At 46.1% G+C, this 25354-nt stretch overlaps 1 protein-coding gene across 1 annotated transcript in view; it reads right to left on the bottom strand.

Annotated features, from left to right (window-relative positions):
* LOC132581737 (F-box and WD repeat domain containing protein 10B-like) overlaps positions 1 to 25354 on the bottom strand; it is a 159599-nt gene that overhangs the window by 45805 nt on the left and 88440 nt on the right. Inside the window, exons 8-10 of the mRNA XM_060253132.1 lie at positions 12675 to 12796; positions 9972 to 10120; positions 844 to 986 (exon numbers count right to left, since the gene is read on the bottom strand). Coding sequence (XP_060109115.1) covers positions 844 to 986; positions 9972 to 10120; positions 12675 to 12796 — 414 coding nt within the window. The remainder of the gene's footprint in view (positions 1 to 843; positions 987 to 9971; positions 10121 to 12674; positions 12797 to 25354) is intronic.

Genomic DNA, 25354 nt, shown 5'->3' with positions numbered 1-25354 from the left:
AATTAAGAGAGGAAATGTTGTTTTATCTTGATGCAACACCCTAACTACTGCTTTGCAAGATGTGACTGAGCTGGATGCAAAGAACAGAAAAGAAGAGAGGAAGACTAGAAAATGACCTGTAGGGTGGCAATTACTGTAGCAGCTATCAGTGTGCTGGACACAGCATGATGCGGTCTTCAAGGGCCTCCTTCAATGGTCTTCCTCTAGCTGCACCCAGGGCAGAGTGCACCCACCATCCCACCCTTGGTACACCACTACAACCAATTACAAGAGTCTAACATTGCAAAGAAAAAGCTTGGCATTTTATTTTTTAAAAAAATATTGTTTATATATACTATTTAAAAGAAAGTAGTTCATATTTTTATCACTCTCCTGATAACACTCACAGCATTTGCTGGCTCTTCCTTGCTACCAGCTACCCCACCTTCAAAAACATACTATGAGAACCATGGCTAAGTTTCTAAGGAAGAGGTAAATCCGCTTAACTATGATAATATAAAGAACTTTTGAAAGTGAGGTAGTCCATATTTTAACTTGGAGGGATATAAAATTATTCTACAGTAAGGACATCAAATCTTTTAAAGATGTATGGTTCTGTATTGTTATTGGCACTGGCAGGTTAAAAGGGGAGAGATACATCTTGAATAGTACAAAAATAGAAAGCAGACTTATGCTGAGTAGAAGGGATCTGGACAATGCAGGATATTTAAGTTTTCAAATTGGTGATTGTAGATAGTATTCTGAATGCATTACTACATCAATATATATTACTGATTAAGAACATTAGAATACACTGAGGCAATGAATATCTATAGGCCTTAGAGTGCAATAAAAAACACTTACATGGGGTGTCGGAAAGCCATTAGACATCGTTTGTGTTTTCCTACCATGCTCCATCCCAAGACATAGCCATCATTACTTCCTGTTACAAGATGCCAGCTATCAAAAGACAGGCACCTCACAGGGCCTAGGTGTCCTTCTAAAGTCTGGGGGTGGGGAGAAAAAAAACAGTCGTTTTGTTTGCTGTTTAGGTGTTTCCAGGTATCACAGTACAAAGCTATGTTCTGCACTTCATCACCGTAGCTAAAATTTCAAAAATAAAGGATGCTATGGTGTCAAAAATAAGGAATACATTAGGTAGAAGGAGTAAGAAATAATATTGATGTTATGGTGGGGGTCTGTTATAGACCACCAAGCAAACAGAGGATTTAGATAAGTAACTACCAGAACAGATTACAAATTTCTCAAAGAAATGAGACATGGTGGTCATGGGAGATTTCAGTTACCTGGATATCTGTTGGAAGGATATGTGCCTGTGCATATTTTTGAGTTATGTTTTTACTTGTATATTATTAAGTTATTGTTGTATTTTAACTGTTTTATTATGACTGTGATCCACCCTGAGCCGCATGGGAAAGGGCAGAATATAAATTAACCAAATAAATAAATAAAAAATAAAGTCCAACTGTGCTAAAAATGAAAGGTCAAAAAAATCCTGACTAGGAGGAAGGCAGTGGTGTCTGATTAGAACACAGCTCATTTTGTGCTCTCTGCTCCTCAGCTATAGGGCTCAAAGCCAGGCAGAGTAAATGGACAAAACTCCAGCTCCCTCCCTTTTCAACACACAGAGCTCCAGCAAACCATTTTGGAAGCTTGGACGATGTTGGGGGTCTCCTTTAATTAGTGGACTCAAGATTTCCTGCCTTCTGCACAGTGGTTATCACCAAGTGGACACCGAGGAAAGCTGGATAGAATACCGAATAAATCTACCTACCTAATCACTTCTTGTAAATATCTTCAAAGCAGATCCTACTCAGAGTATTACTTAAAAGTTTGTCTCATTAATGTCTATAAAGAACTGAAACTTTATTTTCCTGCTATCTCATTCTTTTGGTGGCATAGGAGAATCCTAATGAGATTTACTGCTCTTTGTTAAAGGAAATATTTATCTCTTACTAAGATATAGCTTTTTTTCTTATCATTAATTTGACTAAGTAACACAAACATAACATTTAAAAGAACTAATTGGATATAAACTATTATTGGAATCTAGCAGCTTCTTCGGTGGTTGTCCCCTACCCAATTTGCAGCCTCTGTCTTGTCTCTCTTTTATTGCAAGAAGCCAAAATATTGTGCAACAAGTTTTGGAATACTGTCACTATTTATTTATTTTATTTTAGTATATTTCTATTCTGCCAATTCCCTGTAGGATTCAGGGTGGAGTACAACTTGTTTAGGCGGAGAGCGTATTTTAGCTCACCCGCGGGGCCTGATGGACCTGGAATGGTTCCTAACGGCCCTACAGGACACCTGGCCCGCTGGCGATTCCCTGGATGATCTGGTAGAGTCCTGGAACGATGGGCTCTTCAGGGCCATTGAGGAGATCGCACCCAGGCGCCCTCTGCGCCCCCGCTTGAAGCCGTTGCCTTGGTTTAACCGGGAGCTGCGGCAACAAAAGCGGGGACTCAGACGACTGGAGAGGCAATGGCAGCGTACTCGAGACGAAGTGACCCGAACATCTTATAGAGAGGGTTTGAAGGCCTATGAGATGGCAATCAAATCCGCAAAGAGAGTATTCTTTACGGCTAAGATTGCGTCCGCAACTTCGCGCCCGGCACAACTGTTCGACATAATTAGAGGACTTACAACACTGCCGCAAGGCAGGCCAAATTCTATTGAATTGGAAATAGGCTGTGAGGCTTTTGCAAAATTTTTTGCGGATAAAATCGCGTCACTCCACCCCGACCCCCCTGCCAGTGTTGAGACAGTTAGCGAATCCGAGGCCCCGAGCCTGTCTTCGGACTATACTCTGGATGGCTTTAGCCCCCTCAGCCTGGAAGAAGTTGACAGGATTCTCTTATCGGCTCGCCCAACAACTTGTAAATTGGACCCATGTCCTTCCTGGCTTATTAAATCTTGCCAGAGGGATCTTAGATACCCTGTACGGGATATCATAAATAGATCCCTGATGGAAGGGCACTTTCCAACGCCGCTCAAAGAGGCTGTGGTCCGTCCCCTCCTAAAAAAAACCATCTTTAGATCTGGCCCAATTGGCACACTATCGGCCGGTTTCAAATTTGCCGTTTTTGGGTAAACTTATTGAGAGGGCAGTGGCGATGCAGTTACAGACTTTCCTGGAGGACGCTTCCGTCCTTGACCTATTTCAGTCTGGCTTTTGCCCGGGACATGGGACAGAGACAGTGTTGGTTGCCCTAGTGGATGACCTTCAACGGCATCTGGATCGGGGTGGCTTGGCGGTGCTGATGCTGTTAGATCTGTCGGCTGCGTTCGACACGGTTGACCATCGGCTACTGACGTGCCACCTCGCCAACGTGGGGATTCAGGGGTTGGCCTTACAGTGGCCTTCCTCTTTCCTGGAAGGTTGGGGACAAAGGGTCGCAATTGGGGGGGAGCTATCCCGGAGGTGCACACTCGATTGTGGTGTGCCCCAAGGGGCGGTTCTCTCCCCACTGTTATTTAACATCTACATGCGGCCTCTTGCCCAGATTGCCCGAAGGTACGGGCTAGGGTGTCACCAGTACGCTGATGACACCCAGCTCTATCTACTGATGGACGGCCAGCCAGTCTGCGCCCCAGAAAATCTTGATCGGGCACTACAGGCCATGGCTGAGTGGCTCAGACTGAGTGGGCTGAAGCTAAATCCTGCGAAGACAGAGGTCCTTTGCTTGGGTTGCCGCGGCCCGGGAGGGGGAATCCCCCTACCAGTTTTTGACGGTGTGCTGCTGACAGCGGTGGACAGGGTCAGGAGCTTGGGGGTGCTATTGGAGCCTTCCCTAAAGATGGAGGCTCAAATAGCAGCCGCTGCCAAGTCCGCATTTTTTCATCTTAGGCGGGCAAGGCAGCTGGCCCCCTTCCTGGAGCGCGACGACCTAGCAACAGTGATCCATGCTACGGTCACTTCGAGGTTGGACTACTGCAATGCCCTCTACATGGGGCTGTCCCTGTCCCGAACTCGGAAATTGCAGCTGGTGCAGAATGCCACAGCCCGGCTGTTATTGGGTCTCCCAAACTGGGGACACATTCGGCTGGGTCTTCGGACTCTGCACTGGCTTCCAGTGATATACCGAGTCCGGTACAAGGTGCTGGTTATTACCTTTAAAGCCCTATATGGCCTGGGACCTGCCTACCTGAAGGACCGTCTCTCCCCACATGTTCCCCAGAGAGTACTGAGGTCGGGAACACAAAATCTCCTCACTATCCCTGGGCCAAAAGAAGCCCGCTTGAAATCCACCAGAGAAAGGGCTTTCTCCGTTATGGCCCCTACATGGTGGAATCAGCTGCCGGAGGAGGTGAGGACCCTGCGGGACCTTGTTCAGTTCCGCAGGGCCTGTAAGACGACCCTCTTCCGGCTAGCCTACACCTAGCTAAGATGAGAACTCAATGTAGCTTGGACAGATGTCTGTTCTATATGTAATTGGAATGTTTACTGTTTTTTAAGGTTTTAACTGTTTTAACTGTTTAATTGTTTATATATTTAAAATTGTTTAATTTTTATGTTTGACCAATTTCTGGAAGCCGCCCTGAGCCACTTGTGGGAAGGGCGGGATACAAATCATGAATAAATAAAAAATAACTCGGTCTTTCTCGGTTACTCGGTCTTTCACCAATCACGGACAACTGGCTGGGGGGGAGGGGTGGCGCTATTCATGCGGGAGGGTTACTCCTTCAGGGCTCTCCCGGCCCCAACGATCGATGGCTTGGAATGTGCCGGTCTGGCGTGGGAAGTGGGGGAGGGGTTGGCGATTTGGTTGGTGTACCGTCCGCCTAACACACCAGCCAGCGCCTTACCAGCCCTGATGGAGGCGGTGGCGGGCGTTGGAGTTCCCAAGGCTTATGGTCTTGGGTGACTTCAACGTCCATGCGGACGACATGGCCTCCAATCAGGCGCTAGACCTAGTGTCCTCCATGGCGACACTGGGACTCTCCCAATTTGTTACCACCCCCACGCATCAGGCCGGGCACATGTTAGACTTGATCTTTGCGTCCGGGATTTTGGTGGACGGTATCGCAGTAGAAGCGGTGCCATGGTCGGACCACCTAGCCCTCAAGGCTCGTGTGGGTGCGCCTCCTCAACCCTGTACGGGTGGCAAGCCTATTTTGGCTCACCCGCGGAGTCAGATGGACCCTGAGTGGTTCCAAAGGGCTCTGCGGGACCCCTGGCCCCCTAGCAATTCCCTTGATGACCTGGTAGATACCTGGCATGACAGGCTATCCAGGGCCATCAACGAGATTGCACCCCGGCGTCCTCTGCGCCCCCGAAGTAGGCTGGCTCCTTGGTACACCTTGGAGCTACGCCAACTGAAACGACTCAGACGACTAGAGAGGCGGTGGCGGCATACTCGTGACAAAGCGACGAGAACATCCTATAGAACGTTTATGAAGTCTTATGAGATGGCAGTCAAAGCCGCAAAGAAGGATTACTTTGCGGCTAGGATTGCATCTGCAAATTCACGCCCGGCACAATTATTTAAGATAATTGAGAATTTGACCACTCTGTCCCAAGGCAGACCAAACATGAGAGAATTGGAAATAGGCTGTGAGGCTTTTGCGAAATTTTTTGCAGATAAAATCTCGTCGCTCCGCCAGGACTTTCCTGCCACATTGGATGCAGTACAAGAACCCGGGGCTCCGTGCCTGTCTTCTGATATTATCTTGGATCACTTCGCTTAGTCTTGGGGAAGTCGACGAAATCCTCTCAACTGTACGCCCTACAACTTGCGACCTTGACCCATGCCCCTCCTGGCTAATTAAATCTTGCCAGAGGGAGCTTAGATATCCTGTACAGGATATCATAAATAGATCCCTCTTGGAAGGGCAATTTCCAACATCTTTGAAAGAGGCCATGGTCCGCCCTCTCCTAAAAAAGAGTACAGCAGATCCGGCCAAATTGGCGAACTACCGACCAGTCTCGAACCTACCATTCTTAGGTAAGGTTATAGAGAGGGCAGTGGCGTCACAGTTGCAGAGTTTTTTGGATGACACTTCCGCCTTAGACTCCCACCAGTCCGGCTTTCGTCCGGGTCATGGGACGGAGACAGTGCTGGTCGCCTTGGTAGATGACCTCCAGCGGCATCTGGATCGAGGCGGCGTGGCAGTGCTGATGCTGTTGGACCTGTTGGCCGCATTTGACACGGTCGATCATCAGCTACTGGCCCGCCGGCTCGCCGACACAGGGATTAGGGGGTTGGCCTTACAGTGGCTTTCCTCCTTCCTTGATGGACGGGGACAAAGGGTGGCTATTGGGGGAGAGCGGTCTTGGAGGCATCCACTAGTGTGCGGGGTGCCACAAGGGGCAGTTCTCTCCCCGATGCTGTTTAACATCTATATGCGCCCCCTTGCCCAGATTGCTCGGAGGTTCGGGCTTGGGTGCCATCAATATGCTGATGACACCCAGCTCTATCTACTAATGGACGGCCGACCTGACTCCGTCCCAGAAAACCTGGACCTAGCACTGCAAGCCGTGGCAGGTTGGCTCAGACTGAGCGGGCTGAAGTTGAATCCAACGAAGACAGAGTTCCTTTGCTTGGGTCGCGGTGCTCTGGGAAGGGAAATCCCCTTGCCGGTCTTTGATGGTGTGCTGCTGAAAGCAGCCCATAAGGTCAAGAGCTTGGGGGTTCTTCTGGAGCCTTCATTATCAATGGAGGCACAGATAGCGGCCGCTGCCAAGTCCGCGTTCTTTCACCTTCGACGGGCGAAGCAGTTGGCCCCCTTCCTGGAGCGCCATGACCTAGCAATGGTGATCCATGCTACGGTCACCTCGAGACTGGACTACTGCAACGCCCTCTACATGGGGCTGCCCTTGTGCCGAACTCGGCGGCTGCAGCTGGTGCAGAACGCGGCGGCTAGGCTGTTGCTGGGGCTCCCAAGGTGGGAGCACATACAGCCGGGGCTACGCGGACTGCACTGACTGCCAGTGGCATACCGAGTTCGCTACAAAGTGCTGGTTATCACCTTTAAAGCCCTATATGGCCGAGGACCTACCTACCTGAGGGACCGTCTCTCCCCATATGAGCCCCAGAGAGCGCTGAGGTCAGCTGGAAAAAACCAGCTGAATGTCCCTGGGCCAAGGGAGGCCAGATTGAAGGCCACCCGGGATCGGGCCTTCTCTGTCGCAGCTCCACTGCTGTGGAATCAACTCCCTGAGGAGGTGCGGGCCCTACGATGCTTAGATCAATTTCATAGGGCCTGTAAGACCCACCTTTTCAAGATAGCCTTCAACTAATGACAAGCTAGGAAATGCTGCTGAAAATGCTTTTAGCTACTGAATTCCACTGAAGATCTAATGTTTATAACGCCACATTGTTAATGTTAATTTTAATAATCTGTAATTTGTTTTAACCATGATTTTATAAGTATAATTTGATGTACAGTGTATTTTATGCTGCAAGCCGCCCTGAGCCTGCCTCGGCGGGGAGGGCGGGATAGAAATAAAAAATTATTATTATTATTATTATTATTATTATTATTATTATTATTATTATTATTATTATTATTATAATAAATAAAATATGATAAAACAATAAAATACAATAAAAACATTTTAAAAACGGACAGCTCAACAGCACTCAGAGAAGTTTATCAAATCACATATTGCCCAGTCTGGCCATCTCACATTATGATATCTCACAGGTGACAGTGCCGACAGGGGAGGCCAACCAGATCAAGAATAGATGCCCACACCCTCAACTAAAAGCCTGGCGGAACAGCTCTGTTTTATAGGCCCTACGGAAGGCTAATTAGGTAGGGCCGGATCTCTGTAGGGAGCTGATTCCACCAGGTTGGGGCCAGGACCGAAAAAGGCCTGGCCCTAGTTGAGGCAAGGCAGGCGTCTCTTGGGCCAGGGATGGCCAACAGATGCTGGGAGGCCGAATGTAATGACCTCCTGGGCATATATGGGAGAAGACGGTCCCGCAGGTATGTTGGTCCCAGGCTGCATAAGGCTTTAAATATTAGAACCAAAACCTTGAAGCGGATCCAGTACTCAATGGGCAGCCAGTGCAGACTGCAGAGCGCCAGTCGAATGCCCACCTGTAAAGGTGGTGCAGTCAGCAGGCAAGCTGCAGCATTCTGCACCTGCTGCAGTTTCTGGATCAATCTCGGTAAACCAGAGTAGAGTAAGTTACAACAATCTAGTCTGGAAGTGACCATTACATGGATCACTGTATCCAGGTCCTGGGGGGATAGATATAGTGCTAGCTGCCTGATCTGCCAAAGATAACAAAAGGCAGACATGGCAACCATCGTGATCTGGGCCTCCATGGAAAGGGAGGCATCCAAGGTCACTCCCAAGCTCTTCACCTATTGGGCTGGCACCAATGTGGCATTGTCCAAAGCTGGGAGCTGGATGCCCATACCACCCCACCCCGACTCAGATACAGGTAATTTTATTGTAATAATTTAACATTGTTGTTTTACTGTTTTACTTGTTGTTAGCCACCCTGAGCCCAACTGGGGAAGGTGGGGAATAAATGCAAATAATAAATTAATAAATAAATTAATAATTTAAATGCAAATAATAAATTAATAAATAAATTAATAATTTATTTAATTATTATTATTATTAATAAATAATAATAATAAATTAATAATTTATTTATTTAATTATTTATTAATAAATAATAATAAATTAATATATAAATGTTTGTGAAGATTACACAATCAATTGTAATTCTGTATGTACTTGACTGTAATGTTTGTTGAATCCACTGTTCCCTAAGTGTGGATTCGGGTGTGTCAGCTGTTTGTAATATATTGCTGCAAGCATGAGTGTTGATTCAGTGAGAGCCAGTGCCATTTGAGTCATTGAGTCATCCTTCAGAGAGTATTGGGTTTATTGAGTTTAACTGTTGTTATGAATTGTCTGGAATGTTTTGTTTTTCCTCCTTATGAGGTATGGCATGAGGTTATTTTTATTTGTAAATTGCAGTTCTGTTAAAGTCGGGTGGCCTGGAAGAAGAGGGATTCTCCATTGAAACAGCCATAAATCTAGAGAGCATGTTGCCAGCCCATCAGTAAACTGCTTTGTACTGTTTACTGGGTGATGCCTGTATTTCAAGCCGCTTGGAGTCAGTTGCCAATTTATCAAGCCATTGTTAAGTGTCATACACTTCAAGCTACTTCGAGTCAGTTACCTCACCATGTCACTTCATTGTGTGAGAGAACTTTTGTTTCATGATACATGGAGCAGGTTCATGTTACAAACTGTGTTGTTTTGTCATTGGAGAAAGCAATGGAAATTAGTTATTTCATTTGAAGTTATGTGCTGCTTTAATGACTGTTTTCATTCAATGAGTGTGAGTGGAAAATTGTATGAGTTGATAAATATTGTAGTGTATCAGCATTAATTATTGTGATTTAATTAGATTAAGTGCATTCAGCACTTGCAGATTTAGTCAGTGTTTTTAGTTAATCTGGTCCGTGGTTTCCTTGTTGTTTATTTAATCTCCAGGTGGGGGTTCGGGATCCTCTGGTTTGGAGGCCCTCCCCCTTCTTTAGGGTTGTCAGAAACCAAGAGAGGTGGAGAAAATATTTGCTGAGCACTCTATTATACACTATGGAGACCAGTTCCCATAGGGTATAATTGAAAATCAATCTGTGGGGCTTGGGGGGGCTGTTTTTGAGGTAGAAGCACTAAATTTTCAGCATAGTGCCCAGTGCCTCTCCTCAAAATACCCCCCCCCCACACACTGTTTCAAAAAGATTGGACCAGGAGGTCCAATTCTATAAGCCCCAACAGAAGGTGCCCCCACCCTCCTTTATGTCAAATGCAGGGATGGCATTATATATTTCTGGCCTCTCTGTGCTTGGTGTATGTGTTGGGTAAATGTGATGTGGGTGGTAGTTCTCAAGTATTCCTAAAAATCTTATATGCAGCCTTTAAGAAGATAATGGTACTGTAATGAATGGCAGCTTTTCCCACCAAAACTCCAACTGTTACATAAGAACCATACCTTGATCAGTATACATGTTTCAACATTCCATACTTTCACCAGGCCTCTGTCACAGGAACTCACAACATGAATGTCATTCATTTTAACAGCCCAAACAATACCTTTGTGCCTGAAGGTCCTAATACATTTCCCAGTCTCTATATCCCACACTGTTGAAAAGAGATAAACATACAAAAAACAAACAAAAAAAACCCTTGCTGTTAATTAATCACAGGTCCTCACATCAGAAAAGATTGAACTGCATATTCAAAAAGGCAGTGTTTTAGCTGTTTGCAGCCAGATTCCAATTTCCTTCTTTTGCAATTGCAACACATTCTCAGTCTGCTCTTTACTGGCTAAGGGGTTTGGGTTATTTAAATATCTAAATAACAGAAATCCTTGCCTGGATCTGCCCTTAAAGACACTCAGTAACTGTAGTTAGAACAGAATATCACAGCCAGGCCACTATCAGAATCTACATATCACTCAATTTCTATAAATATTCCATTGATTACCATCAATTATTGGGTTCAATTCAAGGTGTTTACTATCATCTGCAAAGGCCTTCAAGGACTCACATACCTGCAGGACCACCTCTGCTGTTATGTGTCACTATGACAGCAAAATCAGCAGCTCCCCATTCATGCACATTCTGTGTGGTGTCTCCAGCACTTTGTCATGGTCTGCCTGAGGCTATTAGGAAGGCCCCTGTACTTCTAACATTTTGCAAAATGCACAGAACAGAATTGTAAAAGGAACAAAGCCACAGTGTAATGGTTCATCTCAGGAAGTTTATTGAGTATAAAGTCTTCCCTACACTGATTGTCATGTTGCCTTAAACAGATACATTTGCATGCATTGTTCATCCCCACATTCCACCCCATTCTACAGTTGCAGCCCGCTTGAATGTATTATCTTACTAAGATTCAAATGCTATTAAATCTTGTAATCTGCTTACTACTAATAATAATATGAAGATCTAGGCAAAATTTTCTGAGATGAAATTTCCCTTTTGGGGAATGTGTTAGCTAAAAGGCTAGGTATAAGAATACATATGATTTCTCAGCTGCAGAATTACCTGATTAAAAAATAATGTATAAATTGACTAATCATTCTGTGAGTTTTAACAAAAAAAATGGCGTTTCCCAAGTCCTTTGGCAGAGATACAGCCTTTACAAATAGGTCAGTCCTCAGGATGGGCACAAATTGAAAAATGAACCATGGTTCAAGCATGAATTTGTGGTCTATTTTGAACCAGTTCATTTGGCCACGTCATTCTCAAACTCAAAAATGAACCACCCATCCTGGTGCCAATTCAATCAATTCCAAGGCAATGCTGGGGGTGGACTTGTGGAGAGCCCTAGGAACACCCATAGCTTGTTCGGTAGCTATGGGAGTCAACCACAGAGCAACCATTCTACTCTATGGAAGCAGATTATATACCAGTATAATACCACACCCTGTCTCAGCACAAAGAGAATTAGTTGTTAGAACAGAAGAATTATTTGCTGCATGGCTGATTTAGGAGAGACTTTGAGGGTCTCCTTCCCCCCCCACACACAGTGGGACAATATTTATTTATCTAATTTGTACCCTGCCATACTCCAAAAATGGACTCAGGGTGGTTTACAGAATAAAACTGTCAAAAATAAAATGATAAAACAATAAATAGTACCAAATAATAGCAAAAAAAAAAAATGTCTCATGCCAGGCAAGAATCAATACCCCAGAGGCTCCAGTGCCCAGATAATGTCCAAAGGCAACAAAGGTACTGGAGAGGGGGGTTGGACACAGGGGAGGCCAGAATGGTTGAATGTCTGCTGCCTCAGCCAAAAGTGGCTGGGAAGGTGTTCTTTCTATGGTTTCAAGGACCAAACCAGAAGCTAGAGCTGAGCTTTCCTGGGGGCACCTTATTTGGGGGGCTATAACTCAGACATCCAAAATCCAATCTTCACCAAACTTGGAAGCCAGGTGGAGGAGAGCCTGCTGAAGACTTCCTGTGAGTTTGGCATCTCTACCACTTCCTGAACCAAACAGATGAAATAGTTTTTAAAAATGGTGGTTCATGGTTCATGTAATCAAACCAACCAACATGAACCACCATTTCCCCAGTTTGTGCTCATCCTTAGTCAGATTAATAAATGACTGTATATTTGTAGTATTCAAAAACTAGTGGGAGAACATTTCAGTCTCCTTGGACACCCTGTTTCTAACCTGAAATTCACTATTGTTTAACAAAAGAACTTCAAAAGAAGGCTCTATTGTGAAACCACTGAATTAGGGTTCCCTATGAAATTACATATTATTCCCCCTCCCCACATCCACACCTTGAAGAGGGACTTGTGATTTTTTCACCCATTACAGGGATTAAGTAATTAGTGCAGGGTCTATGTATTTTTCTTGATTAGATTTGAATTTTACATAACTACTTTTCACTCTGTACTTCTGCTTGACCCTTTTACCCTGCTGTTTCTTTGTTTTTATACTCTCTCCTGCATAAAGTGTCTGAATTGTAGAAAGAGCAAAGTTTCAGTGTCATGGTTCATCTCAGGAGGTGACTTTATTAAGCATAAAGTCTTTCCTAGAGATGGCATATGAAGAAGTGAGTTTATGAAAGTTTCTGCTGAAATAAAAACATATGGGTCTTTAAAGGGGCAATGTGAGTCCTGTTCCTTTTCCTGCAACATACTAATACCCTTCTAGAAGTAGACTTTACTTGCTTACTTTTTGCAGTGCAGTCTTTTGCTCCAGAAACAAATTTGTTCTTGTGCAAATTCAAGCAAATGATGGTCCCTGTGTGACCATTAAAAATTTTCACACATTCTCCAGTGTTGATATTCCACATCCTAAAGAGCACAAATAAAGAGTTAGAGCAAGCAAAAACAGTCTGGAAGTTGTTTACTATTGACAACTAGAGATGCTGATAGATACACCAGGATTTCACTAGTTACTGATTCATATCCAAGCATACTTTCGAGTACTGGTGTTTAATGTTAAACTGTAAATGGATTAAGCAATTCAGACACTTTCACCTATGCAAGATGGCCTAATTGTTAAAATATGCTTCATAGTCCTTGCTGTGCATGTACGCACTCATTGAGGCAGGGCAGGTGGCTTCTATATTGTGGCACCTTGATTCATCATCATCCCTTCCATTGCCTGCCTGGTAACTTTTCTGTAATATTTTAATCACCAGATTTTAAAATTCTCATTCACCTAGGTACTGGCATTTAATTTTTTAAAGTGAGGCACCTCAGGTCTTTGGTTTCATAGTTCTAATTTTATTGACTCCCCCCCCTTACATTACAGAAGTCTAGCCTGGAGGTGACCATTGCAAAGATTACTGTAGCAAGGTCAGACTGAAACAGGAATGGGACCAGTTGCATGATGTGGTGAAGCTGTAAAAATGCCAGTCTGGAAACGTTTGTTTTCTGGGCCTCCAAAGATATGGAGACATCCAGAAGCACACCCAGGCTCCTGGTGGTAGGCACTGGTGTTAGAGGTATGCTGTCAAGAGCCAGTACTTGGCACCCCTGCCCTGAGCCCTCCCTTCCCATTCACATAACCTCCATCTTTGATGGATTCAGTCTCAGCTGGCTCTGTTTCAGCCATCCAGCCATGGCTTTTAGCCCCTCAGCCAAAATGGATGGAACCGTGTCTGGCCAGGTGTCCATCGACAGATACAGCTGTGTGTCAACTGCATATTGGTGACAACCCAGCCTGAAACTCCATACCAGCTGAGCAAGGGAGTGCATATAGATGTTAAACAACATTGGAGAGATTATTGCTTCCTGAGGGACCTCACACATTAAAGGGTGTCTGGGTGACACCCTCTTTCCTAGCGCCACCCTCTGTCCCTGACCCTGGAGAAATGAGGTAAGCCAATTCAAGGCTATCCCAAGGCAATGGATCAACAGATCATGGTGTTTTAGTTTGTACTGCACGTCAACATGGCAAAACCAGAACATATAAGGAGGGTATGAAGTTCCAACCTAGGATCAGCATAGGGGTTGTACATAAACACCAGGGCCAAGGTCAGATGCACATAAACTGACTGTCAAGACATGGAACTTCAAGCAAAGTCGGACCATGTTGCTTTAACAATTAATCCATTTATTGAGAACACACATACAGTATGGAGGCAGATTGAGTTTGATACTGGCCCAAGGTTGGAGCCAGTCTTTTCTAGGTTTCTACAGGGGGGAAACAATACAGTCTTTTTCACACCCCCAGAGACAGCCAGCTCTTCTCAGGGTGTTATCTCTTTCCCAGGGGGAGAGTCCTTGAGGATGTGGACTTCAAAGCTGCAGCTGGCTTTTTGCATAGGGGTGAGATTTCACTCTTGCGGTTACCATGTGCTAGGGGGGAAAAGGCATTTGCTACAACTCTCATGGTTAGTAAAGCAGAGTTCATACTAGGGTACATCATGGCGTTAGTCATGTCAAGCATTCTATTCTACATTTCAATTCCAGCAAGTTACACGTCTGACACTGACGAGATGGGCATGGATGAAAGCCAGATGCATGTCGGATTTTATGCGGTTGTGTCCCGAACTGCCACGACTGAGACGCGGACTTTTTTGATAGTACATTAAATCCGGAATAAGAATGCTTCCGATGACTCCCGCGCGTACTTTCTATGTTTGAACGCCGACTCGTCACAAGCGCACATCCGCTTCCCTGCGAAAGCCCACTCCAAATTTATTTATTATTTATTATTTATTTATTACATTAAGCTTATATCCCACCCTCTCTGCAAGCGGACTCAGGGTGGCTCACAACATTACATTACTACCATTAAAACCAATAAAATATATAAAACATAATTGCATATTAAATTATTTAAATTATTTGTGCTGTATTAATACAATATAATACAGGCGGTTCTGAAAATTCGGTGACCACCAGTACTCTACATGGTGCTCTATATGATGTCCAGTGGCAGCTCTCTCTCAGTTAGATATTGAAGGCCTATCGGAACAAATGATATCATTGCGCCAGCAATTGTTGACTCAGCCTTCCAACCTTCTGAGGTTGGTAAAATATGGACCCAGCTTGCTGGGGGGGGGGGAAGTATAGTTGACTGGGGAAGGCAATGGCAAACCACCCCGTGAACTGTATAGTCAGCTTTTATGTCACAATTTCTCTTTTCCGTCATGTAACATTTGGGAATGAGATTTTTGTTGGGAATATAGTGTAACAAAGAGATAGCTTACAATATCAAAGCTAAAACATGCTATGTAGGGATCGTCATAAACTGGCTGATGAGCTAAAGTTCATCACAGATTTTGGCTGGTTTGTGAAATAACGTCCACAAATTGAAGAACCACCAGAAACTTTTGCAAATTTTGATGTATTGTGGTGGTTTGTGAAGATACAGGTTTAAACCCCTGCTTTCTGCTCTTCACAAAAAACAGCTGTTTGGTTTAAATGGCCCCCAACTTTCTACTTTCTACTCCCTTTCTGTTTCTACTCCCTGCAAAAAGATGCTAGGAGTGAAAAGCAGGGGTTTAAATGGCTTTGAGCCATTAGCTGGCTGCTCAAGAAAGCCACTTTAAACAGCTGAGTGGCACCAAGCAGGCAAGTTTCTTTTGCACTCAGTGGATTCCTATGGCTCAGTTGTTTAGATTGGAAACAGCTAAGCCATGGGGGCAGCCTGGTCCCATGGCCCAGCTCTTTAGAGCTGGAAACAACTGAGCCACTGAAGCAGGCTACCCCAGAATCTCAGTTGTTTTGGGCACAAACCTCACGAACATGGTTCAGTTCATATGTGAGCTGCCTGGGCTCATGGGGTTCATTGTTTGATTTATGGTTCACCCACTAATCACAAACTGAACTGCATTTTTGTGGTTTGTGAATATCCCTAATGCTACGTGCCCCTCCACTTTGTTTAGAGATAGAGAATTAGAGATATTCTTTGTTTTAATTACACATTGAAAAAGAAACTGGAGGTGAAATGAATGTCTCTTCTGGAACATAGCATTAGAAGTTAATCACTTTTTAATAGATCCAAGTGGGCAGCTGTGTTGGTCTGAAGTAGTTGAACAAAGCAGGAGTCAAGTTTCACCTTTAAGACCAACCAAGTTTTATTCAGAACGTAAGCTTTTGTGTGCTCTCTAAGCACACTTCATCAGATAAGGGGACAAGGTATTGTGGGTTGAAATTAGGTGAACTACAACTAGGAAATACACATCCTTTTGTGATTCACCTAGATTTATAGAAACACCAATTGGCAGAGGACTTTAATACCTTTTATGGCTATCCAGACCAAATGGCCAAGCCACACTGGTATACCATGTGATCAGTCTGCATACTTAATCAACAAACTGCTTGTACACTCAAGTGGGTAGCACAGAGAGACCCTCTCACCAAGCACCACCCTCTGTCTCTGATTCCAGGGAAAGGAGGAAAATCACTGTAAGGCAGACCCCCCCCCCCAACTCCTATATTGGTGAGGCAGTGGGTCAAGAGGTCACAATCAACTGTATCAAACACTGCTGTCAAATCATGAAGTAACAGCACCACCAATCTGCCTCGATCCAGATGTCCAAAATGGCCTGGAGTTGTTCAGCAGCTGCTCTCTCAACTACCTTGCTCAGAAATGGAAGATTTGCGACTGGCCAAGATGTCAGGATCCAAAGTTGGTTTCAAAGTTGGATGAACCACCACTTTTTTTAACCCTGCTGGGAAGGTCCCTGACAAGAGGGAAAAATTGATAATCTCTCCCAGGGGAACCCAAATGCCATCCCCACAGCCAGGATGGATATGGGTTGAAGAAGCAAGTGGTTGGCTTCATAGCTGCCAAAACCCTGTCGACATCTTCCTGTGAGAGTTGGCTGAAATGGTCCAATATTAGACCAGAAGACGGACAATGGGCTTCTAGTTCCCTCACCATATCAACTGTAGTTGGCAAGTCCTGCAAAATAGGTTGCAAATTCCTCACAGTCAATCTCCCAATTCTCTACTATTTTGTTTGCTCTGGGGCAACTAAGTTAATGATCATAGACTGAATTGTTCTAAATAATTGGGCCAGGTGTGACTTCACAGACACAGTGAAGGCCGTATAGAATTCCCTCTTTATGGACTTCAGAAGGCCCATTGTGAAGAAAAATACAACAGGTTCTAGAAGGAGGCTCTGGGTGAGTGCCTGCCACCCTTGCTGTTTTCTCACCCACTCAAGTGAAGGCATTGACTCCACCCCCCACCTCAAGGGGAGCTGATTTCTGCCATCTAGAGAGCAATTGTAAATCTGAGTGATCTCCAGTGGTTCCCCAGGAGGAAATGACATCGTACCTGTCTAATGTCCTATCCCTCCTCAAACCCCACCCTCTCCAGAACCTACCCTTTAATTCTCCAGGAATTTCCTGACCTGGAATTGGCAACCCTATCCCCTTTATCTGCCCCTCTGACTTCAAGTTTCCATCACCTTCCCCCTCCCTGCAGCCTCTACATAGGAAAATGACCATCTTTCTTCATGGGTAAGGAGGGAGCAAAGCAGTTTACATAATTTTCCTCCCCCCACACCATGTGATCTGAACAACAACTCTATGAGACAGGTTTGGCTGGAAGTCTGTGACTGGTCTGAAATCATCCAGTCAGCTTCCACAGCAAAAACCTGGGTCTGGCAGATCCCGCTCTGAAGCCCTAACTCCTATGCCACAGTGGCTATCATGGGGGGGGGGGCTGCTGCTGAACAGCCAGGCATAAGGTTGCCAACCCCCAGGTGGAGTTATACCTTTATCTGCATGTCTGACTTCAGGTTTCCATCACCTTCCCCCTCACTGAAGCCTTTACATAGGAAAAGGACACACTTTCTTCACAGCGTGTGCAGGGGGAACCAAAGCAGCTTACATCATTCTCCTCTCCCCCCCCTTGATCTGAACAACGACCCCATGAGGCAGGTTAGGCTGGAAACCTGTGACTGGTCCGAAATCACCCAGTCAAACTTCTACAGCAAGAACCTGTGTCTAGCAGACTGCACTCTGAAGCCCTACCTCGTATGCCCTCCTCAGTTTACATCATTTCACACCAGCTTGGAAAGGTACCACTAAAGGCCTTTGGAGAGCAGTTCTGAGTTATCTCCAGCCCTTGCCTGAAGATTGGCAACAGTGGTTCCCTGGGAGGAAATGGCTGGTAGCATTAAGGCACCCAGTGTCAAGCATGCTATTTCTAATTACTGCACCTCGTAAACAGACCAGAGTTAAAGCAGATTATCACCTTTGTCTTTTCCCCTTTCTTCTTCTTCCCCCTCCTCTCCTTTCCCCCTCTTGGATGCATAATAAATCCATCTAGACCCAGGATGTTTAGTGTAACCTTGTATTAACGGTGTAGAATGCCTCCCCCCCAGATTCACACAGCCATGCCTTATCAGCTCGCAGAGTAGAGTTTGAACCCTCAACTCAATGTGCATCCTTATGTTATTCTTTTGAAGTTATCTGTAACCCTGCCTTTTGAAGTTTGCCTATAAGATACTATTCAATACTATGTATGCCATTACTTCCAAGGAATCCGTCCTTGGAGCAAGCTATGGAGTTTTACAATAAAGCAAGTCTTTGATTAAAGAACAAATGCTTTGATATTTGACATTTTGGAAGTAATCTCACTCAGGAGTTTAACTGAACTGGCAACTTTCTGACCATATGGCAGAGAGAACTCCAGACAACGGAAGATTCCCTATAACTCCGGACAGACTGAGAGGTGAGCCTAGAGGAGATGGTGCCAGGGTATGAACATCCCTGTGGCACATCCTCGACGCTCGAAAAGTCACAGGGAGAGGATCTCCCCTGCACAGCAGCTGTTTATCACCCCTAAAGTGGGGGTCCCCAGAACGTTCACCACCCTGATGGATGAAGCACCGGCCCAGAGAGAAGCGATCCTGGCACTACCCTCCCTGCGTTCGAGAGCAGGAGAAGAAAGTGACCAGGACAATTTGAAAGCGAGTGGAGGAGGTGGTTGAGATGACCGAGAGCAACCGAGGCTGGATGAGGAGGAAGAGGATGGGGGTGATAGAGAGCAGCCGTGCCCGGAGGAGGAGGAGGAGCCCGATCCCAATGGCCGGGAATTCCTCCAAATGGTGAGAAACGAGGTGGCTGAAATGGCCAGGGGGCTGAGAGATGAGATGCAAGCCAATGCTACATTCATGGCCCAAGAGATATGGAGACAACTAGAGTACTGCAACCACCAGATCCAAGAGGAGGGCAAATACCCTCTCTGATGAGGCAACAGCCATTTCCACCGCCTGTCAAGCAGACGGATTCAATGACGAGTCAAAGTTGATACAAAGACTACGTTTATTGATAGACTTTTACTTTGGCTCAAGCCTTGGCTTGAGAAGAATGAAAGCAATATATAGATACACAAGTTTTAAGGTACACTTCAAAGGGATTCCTACGGGGAGGGGAGGCAGGGGAGCATTCACACATAAGTATCAAAACTACATACATTCCCAGGGCATTATGAGGCATTTGGCCTTGCATTGCCCAGATGGTGCTTCCTCCCACAAGAGGATTCATGGGAAGGTGCTGATTGCTTTGGTCTCAGTAATTAACAGTCATAAAACAAAGAGGGGCTGGGAAAGGAAAATAAGCTAGCAGCATTTGGTTCAGTGTGATCTTACCCAGGCCTGCTTGTGGCAGACCAGGAACCCATCAGTTATTGACCAGAATTAGTCGTGCTGGACATACTGCCCCCCTCAAGCTGACCCCCTTGGTCTTTGAGGGAATTTTCTGTGAAATTTACTGACTAAATCAGGAGCTAATACATCTTTTTGTGCTACCCATTCATTTTCACTAGAAGAAAAGTGTTTCCATTTGATTAAGTAATACAACGTCCCTTGTTTGACTTTTGAGTCCAGGATCTCCTGGACCTCATGATGACTCTGATTCCCCATCTGGATAGGTTGAGGAGTTGTTGGTCGAGGGTGCCAGGGAGAAGCACCGGGGTCCCTCTGTAGTAGACTGCAATGAAAGACAGGGTGTACTTTACTAAACATTTTTGGCAGTTCTAACTCTACAGTGACCTTGTTTATTTCCCGTTTGATCTCAAAGGGCTCTAGATATCGATAAGCCAGTTTCTTGGAGGGTTGATTCAGAGGCAGATTTTTAGTTGAGACGAACACCGAATCCCCCACCTTGAAGTCCCAGGCTGGCACATGGGACTTATCATACTGTTTTTTATACATCTCCTTTGCAGCCTCCAAATTCTCTTGAATCTCCTTCCAGCCCTTGCTAAAGGTCCCCCACCACTGCTCAAAGGAGCTACACTCTTTTGTTTGCTCTCCCCCTGGCAGTAAGGGAATTGGTCTGCCCTCGTACCCGCTTACTGTTTGGAATGGGGAGGCTTTGGTGGAGCTGTGTACACTGTTGCTGTAACCATACTCAGCAAAGGGGAGGAGGTCCACCCAGTTTGATTGCTGGTGGTTTATGTAGCACCTCAGGTATTGTTCTAATAAGGCATTCATGCATTCAGTCTGGGGGTAGTAGGCGGAACTCAAACCTTGCTCCATCCCTAGTAGTTTGCAGAACTCCCGCCAGAAGTTGGCAACGAACTGTGGGCCCCGGTCGCTAATTACCTTGTCCGGGAACGAGTGGAGCTTAACCACGTGATTAAAAAACAAATAGGCTAGTTTTTTAGCCGTGGGAAGTTGTGCACATCGAATAAAATGGGCTTGTTTTGAGAAAGTGTCTACTACCACCAAGATTACCGTTTTGCCATGTGATGGCGGCAGTTCCACAATAAAGTCCATCAAGACTACCGACAGGGTCGAGTAGCCGTCTCTATTGGCTTCAACAGTCCAGGAGGTTCCCCCCCCCCTTCTTTTCGCCATTATGCATATGGGACAGGAAGATACAAATTCTGATACATCCTTCTTTAGGGAGGGCCACCAGAACTGCCGACTAATTAGGTGGACCATCTTCATGTACCCAAAATGCCCTGCCAGTTTGTTTGAGTGGCAAAACTGTAGTACCTCTGCCCAAATACTCTTGGGGACATATAGTTTCCCCCCCCTATATCACAACCCATCCTCCTTTTTCTGAATTTTCCCTGGTTGGTCGTCCCCTTCTTTTTCCGTCTCCACAGCCATCCTCTCGGTCCCCCACCCCTCAAGCTTATGTTTTGTTTGGGACCGGGTTGTTACAACAGCAGCCACCTGTGAGGGGGGAAACTAGGGAATTTACTACTTCCTCCCTCTGACTGTTGTGCTGTGGTAGGCGGGACAGCGCATCAGTCAAGAAATTCTTGATGTCGGGAATATGCTTCAGCACAAAGTCAAATTTGGAGAAAAAACCCGCCCACCGAATTTGTTTCTCGCTCAGCTTCCTCTTGCCAGTAAGGGCTTTGAGGTTCTTATGGTCCATCCAAATCTCAAAAGAGATTTTGGCCCCCTCCAACCATGACCGCCAGGTTTTCAAAGCATATGTTACAGCAAACGCCTCTTTGTCCCACACCGACCACTTCCGTTGTTCTGCAGAGAACTTTTTGGAAATGTATGCGCAAGGTCTCAGCCTCCCCTCCTCATCTTTCTGCATGAGAATGACTCCTAAAGCAACATCAGAGGCGTTGCATTGCACAATGAAGGGCCGCAACTCATTGGGGTGTCTCAGGACCGGCTTGCTAGTAAACAACTGTTTAAGTTTGTCAAACGCCTCTTGGCATTTTGGTGCCCAATTTAGGCGGGCCCCCAGCCGCTTGGCCTCAGGCCCCTTCCCCTTAGTTTTTAACAACTCTGTTAGGGGGAGCATAATCTGAGTGAACCCCGCTATGAAGTTTCTATAGAAATTTGCGAACCCGAGGAAAGATCGTAGCTGTCTACGTGTCCTCGGGGGGCCCCAATCCAATATGGCCTGCACTTTGGCCAGGTCCATAGCCAACCCTTGCGCAGACACCTGGAACCCCAAGTAGTCCAGTTCAGTCTTATGGAACTCGCACTTGGGCAGTTTGGCGTACAGTTTGTGTTCCAACAGGGTGCTGAGCACCTCCCGCACCAATTTTACATGGGACTTCTCATCCTGTGAGTAAATAATGATGTCATCCAGGTACACCACCACCCCCTTGAACAAAAATTTCCGCAATACATAATTGATAAAGTTCATGAATACCCCCGGTGCGCCCTGCAGTCCGAACGGCATCACCAAATACTCAAATTGTCCCATGGGGGTATTAAAAGCTGTCTTCCACTCATCCCCCTCCTTTATGCGCACTCTGAAGTACGCATCTCTCTGTCAGCAAAGGGTTCATTGAAGTTTCAAAATGATCAGACTTGTCTTTGTTCAAAAACTAAGTTTCATTTATTGATTACAACAATGTTACTCTCTACATGGATTCATTGAAACTGATAACGGAGAGCTGGGACCATTGGCATTTATGAATACACTTCAAAGGCTTGGGCTTTAAACTACTTCTCATAATAAAACTACAGTTGGCCTTGCAAGTAACCCTTTCACACGCTTGCTTATCTGTTACCGGTGATGGTTGCATTCTCCCCCCTGGTGATGTCCTTGCTTCGCTCGGGAGGCGCCAGAGAGGCGAGCTTGGCATTCTCCACTTCAAAGACTTTGCTGGCCTTTGGAGTTTTGGCAACTTCCATTCCCACCCCTCCTCCTTCTCTTGCAGGGCACAGGTATTAGTGGCATAGTATTTCATTCAGCAATGGTGTTAGTAAGCATAGAATAAACATGATCATAAAGCATCAATAACTTCAATGAAGTATTGCCTGACATACTGCCCCCCCTAAGCTCTTGCTCGGGGTTTGTCTGGGTGCAGTAGGTAAAATTGCTTAAGTAGTTGTGGAGCTTTGAGGTCAGAGGATTTCACCCATTCGTCACAGCTGGGAGGAAAGTAGCGCCAGCGGACTAAATTGTGTAGAACCCCTCTTTGGACCTTAGCATCGAGAATCTCCTTCACTTCATGATGTTTCTGTCCCTTCACCAGAATAGGTTCCGGTTCGGGGTCCCGAGGATGCCACTTCGAACCACCCGGATCCCAACGGATAAGACTGCAGTGGAAAACAGGGTGTATTTTACTGAACAGTTTGGGTAGTTCCAGTTCTACAGTCACTTTGTTAATCACCCTTTTTATTTTGAAGGGTCCCAAGAATTGGTACGCCAGTTTTCAGGAGGTCTGAGGCAACGGGAGATTCTTAGTGGACAGGAATACAGTCTCTCTTTCTTTGAAATCCCACCCCGGACTGTGCTTCTTGTCAAATTGGGCTTTGTAATCCTTTTTTTGCCTCCTCCAAGTTCTCCTGGATGATTTTCCAGGATTTTTCTAACTTCCCCCACCATTGTTGGCAGTCGGTGGAGAGGGAGTCGCCCCCGCCTCCAGGGAGGGAGGGGAAGGGCTTTCCCTCATAGCCATGCACTGCTTGGAAGGGGGACATTTTGGTGGAGTTGTGGAGGCTGTTATTGTATCCGTACTCGGCAAAAGCTCCACCCAGTTGGATTGTTGAAAGTTTATGTAGCACCGCAAGTACTGTTCCAGAAGCCCGTTCACCCGCTCACTTTGCCCGTCCATTTGTGGGTGATAGGCGGAGCTCAGTCCCTGCTCCATGCCAGTGAGTTTACAGAACGCCCGCCAGAAGTTGGCAACGAACTGTGGCCTGCGGTCGCTAATGACCTTGTCAGGGAATGAGTGGACCCGGACCACTTGCAGGAAGAATAGATAAGCCAGCTCCTTTGCCATGGGAAGTTTTCGGCAAGGGTGAAGTGGGCTTGCTTTGAAAAAGTGTCCACTACCACCAATATCACGGTTCGCCCTCTAGAGGGCGGCAGTTCAACGATAAAGTCCATTGACACTACCGACCAGGGCCGTTTGGCGGTGGGGAGGGGCTGTAAGAGTCCCGGCACCTTCCTCCCCCTCCGCTTGGCCATGATGCAGGTGGGCATGTTTGCACAAACTCCGAAATGTGTTTTTTCATTTGCGGCCACCAGAACTGCCGATGCACTAAGTGGAGGGTTTTTACAAACCCAAAGTGCCCAGCCAGCTTACTGGTATGACAGTGCTGCAGAACCTCTACCCTCAAGGATTTCGGGATGTACAGTTTCCCCTCGTGGTACCAAAACCCCCCTTCTCCCTTTTTTAAGCCATCCGGTCGGTCCTTCCCTTCTGCTTTGGCTTCCACTATTAGTTTGTTCCCCCCCCAGGGAGTACTTTGTTGGGCAGCCATTTTTGATCTAGTTTATGCTGCCCCTGCCACCGCTTCAGGGGGTATTAGGGAGTCTATAACCTCCTCCTGTTTGCTCTCGTGCTGCGGCAGCCTAGAGAGCGCGTCCGCCAAAAAGGTTTTGGAGCCCGGAATGTGGCGCAACGTGAAGTCAAATTTGGCAAAGAATCCCACCCACCTGATTTGCTTTCCTGTCAATTTGTGGCACCCCGTGAGTGCCTCTACGTTTTTATGGTCAGTCCAGATCTCGAATGGCACCCTGGCCCCTTCTAACCACGACCACCAGGTTTTTAGAGCAAACGTCACCGCGAAGGCTTCTTTGTCCCACACTGACCAATTCCTCTGTTCGTTTGAGAATTTGCAGGAAATGTAGGCACAGGGTCTTAACTGGCACCCTTCGTCTTTCTGCATGAATATTGCCCCCACCGCCGTGTCGGAGGCGTCACATTGGACCACGAAGGTTTGAGTTCATTGGGGTGCACTAACACTGGCTCGCTAGTGAAGAGGCGCTTTAGAGTGTCCAACGCCTCTTATTATTTATTTATTTATTTATTTAGTGGACTTATATCCCGCCCTTCTCACCGAAGTGTCTCAGGGCGGCTCACAGCATAGTGATTCATACAATTCAATTTAAAACATTTACAAATACAATTAAAACCATAATTAATAAAACAAAGATAAGAAAATCAGCGGTCTATAAAAGCATTTTGTTCCATCCAAAGGTGTTCTCATTATCAGTTAGGTGTTATAGGCCTGCCGGAAGAGGGCTGTCTTACAGGCCCTGCGGAACTGCCCTAGGTCCCGCAGGGCCCGTACCTCCTCCGGCAGCTGGTTCCACCAATGGGGTGCCGCTATTGAGAAGGCCCGATCCCTGGTGGATTTTAGGCGGGCCTCTTTTGGCCCAGGGACTACCAACAGGTTTTGTGAACCCGAGCGTAGTACTCTCTGGGGAACGTGTGGGGAGAGACGGTCCCTAAGGTAGACAGGTCCTAGGCCATATAGGGCTTTAAAGGTAATGACCAACACCTTGTACTGGACTCGGAATATTACTGGCAGCCAGTGCAGATCCCGGAGCCCCGGCCGAATGTGCTCCCATCTTGGGAGCCCTAATAGCAGCCGGGCAGCAGCGTTCTGCACCAACTGCAGTTTCCGGGTCCGGCACAAGGGTAGCCCCATGTAGAGGGCATTACAGTAGTCCAACCTCGAGGTGACCGTAGCATGAATCACTGTTGCTAGGTCGTCGC

This window comes from Heteronotia binoei, chromosome 13 (genome assembly GCF_032191835.1).
Source record: "Heteronotia binoei isolate CCM8104 ecotype False Entrance Well chromosome 13, APGP_CSIRO_Hbin_v1, whole genome shotgun sequence".
In the NCBI taxonomy this organism is placed as follows: domain Eukaryota; kingdom Metazoa; phylum Chordata; class Lepidosauria; order Squamata; family Gekkonidae; genus Heteronotia; species Heteronotia binoei.
This window is presented reverse-complemented; position numbering and strand designations above follow the sequence as displayed.